Genomic DNA, 5,043 nt, shown 5'->3' with positions numbered 1-5,043 from the left:
TGGTGCGGGGCGGCCGGGAGGGCAGGGGGGCGGCCGGGAGGGCAGGGGGGCGGCCGGGAGGGCAGGGGGGCGGCCGGGAGGGCAGGGGGGCGGCCGGGAGGGCAGGGGGGCGGCCGGGAGGGCAGGGGGGCGGCCGGGAGGGCAGGGGGGCGGCCGGGAGGGCAGGGGGGCGGCCGGGAGGGCAGGGGGGCGGCCGGGAGGGCAGGGGGGCGGCCGGGAGGGCAGGGGGGCGGCCGGGAGGGCAGGGGGGCGGCCGGGAGGGCAGGGGGGCGGCCGGGAGGGCAGGGGGGCGGCCGGGAGGGCAGGGGGGCGGCCGGGAGGGCAGGGGGGCGGCCGGGAGGGCAGGTGCAGTGGCACCAGCTCCTGCAGCCTCGAGGCCCGGCCTGGCCTCAGCTCGTGGGGCCGAGGGACTCAGCAGTGGAGGGACAGGAGCAGGGAGGCGGTCACGAGCGGGGAGGAGAGGCCCCAGGACGGCGCAGGGCTAGCGAAGAGGCGGGCCACGGCCATGTTGGGGTTGCCCCGGGCAGTGTCGAACGACTTCTGGACACAGCGCCCGCTGCCCCGGCGCTCCGGGCTGGCCTTGAACAAGTGGCCCCAGACCTTCCCGCACAGGTCGGCCGCGGTGGGGAAGTGGTGGGGGAAGGGGCGGCAGGAGGCCCCCGCGGGGCAGCGGCTCCTCCCTGCGGACACAGGGGGCGGCTGACCTTCCACCCGCAGCCCCTGCCGTGCGGGGACAGGGGTGTCGACAGCCCCCCAGGGCGCCTCACCCGTCAGCTCCCCTCACCCTGGCTCAGGTCCCAGCCCTCCTGCCAGCTGGCCTTGCAGGTGGAGGATGTCCGGCAGTCTGTCCACCACTGCTCGCAGTCCTCGCGGCACAGCGGCACGGCCACGATGTGCTCTCCCGGCCCGCTCCGGTCCACCTGGGCAGGCCCCGAGAGAGGCCACTTTACCAGCGGTGACTCGAGGGCTGGCAGCAGCACTTGCGCCAGGCGCGCTGGAACGCCGCAGCCCAAGGGCTGCTTTACCAGGGGCCCGTGACACTGAGCCTAGGAGGTCTGTCCCGGCCTGCACAGCGAAGTACAGCGGGCGGGATTCAAACTCAGGCCCCCTGAGGCCGCCCAGCCCCCTGTCCCCTGCTCCAGGGCTGGAGACGCCGCTTCTCCGCCCTTTGTTCTTTCTGGGGGGGGGAAAGAGGGGGTCACGGACGCAGGGGCCCACCGGCTGGGTCCAGGGCCCCAGGTTCGGGGAGCACTCGTAGAGGCAGGTGGCCTGGATGAAGTGCTTCTGGCAGCGCGGGGTCATCAGCCCACAGTGCGACAGGCTGAAGTTGCGGAGCGGGGACACGTCCAGGTGGGCCTCCCAGCTCGTGTTGGCCGTGCAGCAGGCGTTCCCCTGCCAGGGCAGGCACTGGCGGAGGAGGGGCAGACGGGAAGCGGGGGCAGCAGGCCAGGGGGGCTGGGGGTCCCGGGAGGTGGCCCCCCCATGCAGGGAGCCCCCGAGGAGCTGGGCCCTGGGAACGGGCCGGCGGGGCGCACGGGCCGGCGGGGCGCACGGGCCGGCGGGGCGCACGGGCCGGCGGGGCGCACGGGCCGGCGGGGCGCACGGGCCGGCGGGGCGCACGGGCCGGCGGGGCGCACGGGCCGGCGCCAGCGGGGGCTTTGGGGGAAGGCGAGGAGCCTGGGCAGGCCCCAGGCGCCTGGGGAGGGGGACGCGCCCATGTCAGCACAGCCTTCGGAGCTGGGACACCTCGCTCCAGCCCGCGTCCCCCGCGTGGAGCCAGCGGGGGCTCAGGGGCCCCCTTTGCGCCGCTGCCTGGGGACTGGAGCTCAGAGGTGCCTTGGGGCCCCGAGCTCGGGGAGCTTGTCAGCCCCCCTTCCATGTGCCTGTGCCCCAGATCCCGGCCTACGGAGCCGGATGAGCACGGCTGACGGGGGTCCGGAGCCATCTGGCCAAGCAGCCCACCCCCTGGCCCCCTACCTCCTCGTGGAGCTGGGCCTCGGGGCCGGGCCTTCCCTTGTGGGGCGGGGTCTTCACGCAAACGTTGAGCCGCTCGTGTCCAGCCTGGGCCGGCGTGACCGCCCACAGCCCCAGCAGGAGCCGCCACCAGCACGCCATGACCTGCGGCGAGAGCCCCGGGGTCCCCGCACCGGGCCGGGGGGGAGGGGTTGGGGGGACAGGGGCTCAGGACTGCGGACCCGCTCGGCAGCTCGGGGCTCCTCCACCTCGGGCAGCGGCGTGGCCAGGAGGCGGGAGTCACCCCAGACAACGGACTCCACCCAGCACGCAGGGCTGCGGAGGCTGGAGCCGGGGGTGGTCCTGGGGGCGGGGGGAAGGGGGCGCGGCCCCGGAGGCGGGGGGCAGCCTTTCCAACCGCCACCGGCTTGGGGTGCAGAGTGCTGATCAGCTGCCACAGGTCCCCGTGCTGGAGCGCGTGGGGCCAACCCGCCCCTGCCCTGGAGGGCGGCCCGGACCCCCCGGAGGGCTAAGCAAGGCCCGGCTCCTCGGGGCAGCTGTGCCTCCCAGGCCCCGAGCCCTCCAGCCAGAAGCGGACCCCTGGAGCAGGGGTGCAGCCTCGTGGGGGCCAGGGCCGGGGGCACGGCTGGCGGTGAGGGGCCCCCCCTGCCCGGCCCAGGGCCCAGGTAGCGGTGGCATCCACTCAGCGCTGGCAGTGGAGGAGCCGAGACGGGCGTCCAGCCTCGGGGGCCAGGGCCCCACCCAGGCCTTGCTGGGACCACAGGAGCTGCGCGGGAACCCTGAGGACCTCGAGCCAGCCTGGGCTTGGAGCCACGCACGCCCTGGAGACCCCGTGCCCTGACCTCCGAGTCCCCTCTGCACCCAGCGCTTCCTCAAGGGCAGCGGCCGTGGCGTGTCCTAGAGAACCAGGGGTGCCGGTGAGAGGAGAGAAGACGCTGCGTCTCCCAGCGGGCCCCCTACTCACCCTCAGAGCAGCAAGACCCTAGCGCTGAGCCCGGTGCGCCGCGGAGTCCACGCCGCCCTTTATCACGGCTGGGGCCACGGGGCCAGGTGAGGCGCGCAGCCAGGTGGGCCTGTTCAACCTCCCAACGAGGCGGCTGCTGGCCCAGGTGCGCTCGCTCCTCAGGTGCCTGAGGCGAACTTCCACCTTCAGCCCTTGACCCCCGGCGGAAGACCTGGGGCAGGTGCCCGCCCCGGCTCAGCGCCCTCGCGCAGGGAGGCTGTTGGCCGGCCCTTCTCGGGCGGCGGGCGGCGGAGACCTGACCCCACTTCCTGCTCTTCTTCGTGGGGGTCTGCCCTGGAGCTGGGCCCCCGTCAGCCGCCTGCGTGCTCTGGCCGCCCCTCCTGGCGCCCACACAGCCAGGGCTCCTGGCCGCAGGCTGCACGCAGGGGGGTGCAGCCTGGCGCGGGGACGCAAGGGCTGACGACCAGAACCCCAAGCCCGGGCGCCCCCCCGGGGCCTCAAGTGGGGAGATCCCGACAAGGGCTCTGGCAGGGTGACCTCGGGGAAGCCCCCGGGGTGTGGACGTGAGGGAGGCCGTGACCTGCTGCGGCTTGCGGGTTCCCTCTCGCGGGCCGCCCACCTCGCCTCGAGGCACGAGGGGCTGGGGCCGGACGCCCCCACCTCTGCTCTGAGCCCCGTGGGTGGGGCGCCCCCAGAACCAAAAGGGGCTCGAATGGCACCCGGTTGTTTATAAACTAAGCAACGCCTGGCCCTCTGCTCTCGCTTGCTCCGGGCCCCTGCTCGGCACACGGGAACCTTCTCTTGGCCGCCCCCCACCCAGGGCCTGGAGACCCCAGGGTCCCGGTGCGCTCTTAGCCGGGGCCCGTCGGTCAGGACCCCGCCACACTGACCCGGCCGCGCAGGACGCCTGCTGGCCCCACCCAGCTCTAGGCGCTTGGCGTTCCATGGCTGCCAGCACTCAGTAGGTATTTGTTAAACGCAGAAGTGCCTTTCGGTAAGAAAGAGTCTCTGATTGGTTCTTGCTAAGACGCGCAGCGGGAGCCGTCCTGGGCCCCGCAGAGCTGTGGAGGTCGCGGTTACAGGCGTTCGCTGCGCGGGATGTGCAGGCGGATGGATTCGTGCCTTTTTAAAGGATTTTTTTCCACCTTCCTTCACTTCTCACCTATTACTAGATGATCTGCTGCCTGGCTCCTCAAATCTCCACGAGCCACGAGGCTCGGCGGACATGGGCGCTGGATTGTTTTTCTCCTAGGCGCTAACACAATTTCTGGTCTTAACAGGGGAATTGGATCAGTTTACATTTCATAGACTAGACAAAATAAATGCACACATTTCTAGATGTCTTTGTCTTACATTGAAAATATCCGAGAAACCTCAGAAGTGCTGGAAGGTCTGCAACGTACTTCGGTACACAGAAAGAAAAGGTTGGACCGTAAATAGTTTTTGGGTGGCAATTACTTGATTCCTTATGCCCTTGTGCCTACAAATGAAAAATAGGGGGAAATAAATTTTCCAAGAGCCTGGGTGTGGATTGCCTTCTGGTAATGCAGCTTTCGAGCAACTGACTATCTAGAAAAGTGAATTTTGTGATTCTTCAGTACTGCTGTTCTCCACCAGTTTGGGTTAGCACTGTGGGAAGCTCTTGCATGCTTCGTGCTTATCTGACTTAAATCCTGGAAAATGTTAGTAATCGGGCGTCCTCAGTGGCTCCACTTTACAGAAGGAACGAGGCTCTAACTTGCTCAGACTCAAGTTGATCCTGTTTTTGATCCAAGCCTGTGTGGGTCTGGTTGCCGTGGATACTGGGATTTACGATGAGTTGCTGAGTCACTTCACTGCTCCCGGAGCACAGGGGAGTGGGAAGGCTCTCCGTCAGTCACATGCCCCCGCCCAAAAGCCCCTTGGACAGGGAGTGTCCTGGGGCGGATTCTCCGGAGGGTGAAGAGCCCCGGAGCTGACAGTGGTGCTCCGGGAAGGGCGCCTGCGGGAGCCAGGAGCCAGGGACGGTGACGAGGATTCCCAGGCGTCCACTCTGCTCCAGGCCTGTCCAGGCCCTGACGGGCTGCCCGGGCTGCTGGGGCTTGGGAAGGCCCAGCACGGCCCTG

The 5,043-nt window shown here is 69.9% G+C and overlaps 1 protein-coding gene across 1 annotated transcript; it reads right to left on the bottom strand.

The window, feature by feature from the left end:
• Positions 1-411: 411 nt before the first annotated feature.
• On the bottom strand, positions 412-2,115 carry IZUMO1R (IZUMO1 receptor, JUNO). Its single transcript, XM_004471908.2, has 4 exons — positions 1,978-2,115; positions 1,219-1,407; positions 785-920; positions 412-680 (listed from the first exon to the last, which is right to left on the bottom strand). The coding sequence occupies exons 1-4, from the start codon at positions 2,113-2,115 to the stop codon at positions 412-414; spliced, it is 732 nt and encodes a 243-aa protein (XP_004471965.2).
• Between the last annotated feature and the right edge of the window lie 2,928 nt (positions 2,116-5,043).

Source organism: Dasypus novemcinctus, chromosome 27, assembly GCF_030445035.2.
Source record: "Dasypus novemcinctus isolate mDasNov1 chromosome 27, mDasNov1.1.hap2, whole genome shotgun sequence".
In the NCBI taxonomy this organism is placed as follows: domain Eukaryota; kingdom Metazoa; phylum Chordata; class Mammalia; order Cingulata; family Dasypodidae; genus Dasypus; species Dasypus novemcinctus.
This window is presented reverse-complemented; position numbering and strand designations above follow the sequence as displayed.

Bases quoted from the DNA above. Each gene is read 5' to 3' on its own strand.
- IZUMO1R (XM_004471908.2), bottom strand. From the start codon at position 2,115: ATGGCGTGCTGGTGGCGGCTCCTGCTGGGGCTGTGGGCGGTCACGCCG. The intron at 1,408-1,977 runs GTAGGGGGCCAG...CTCCTCCGCCAG, and splicing joins AGGCCCAGCTCCACGAGGAG to TGCCTGCCCTGGCAGGGGAA. The intron at 921-1,218 runs GTGGGCCCCTGC...GGGCCTGCCCAG, and splicing joins TGGGGCCCTGGACCCAGCCG to GTGGACCGGAGCGGGCCGGG.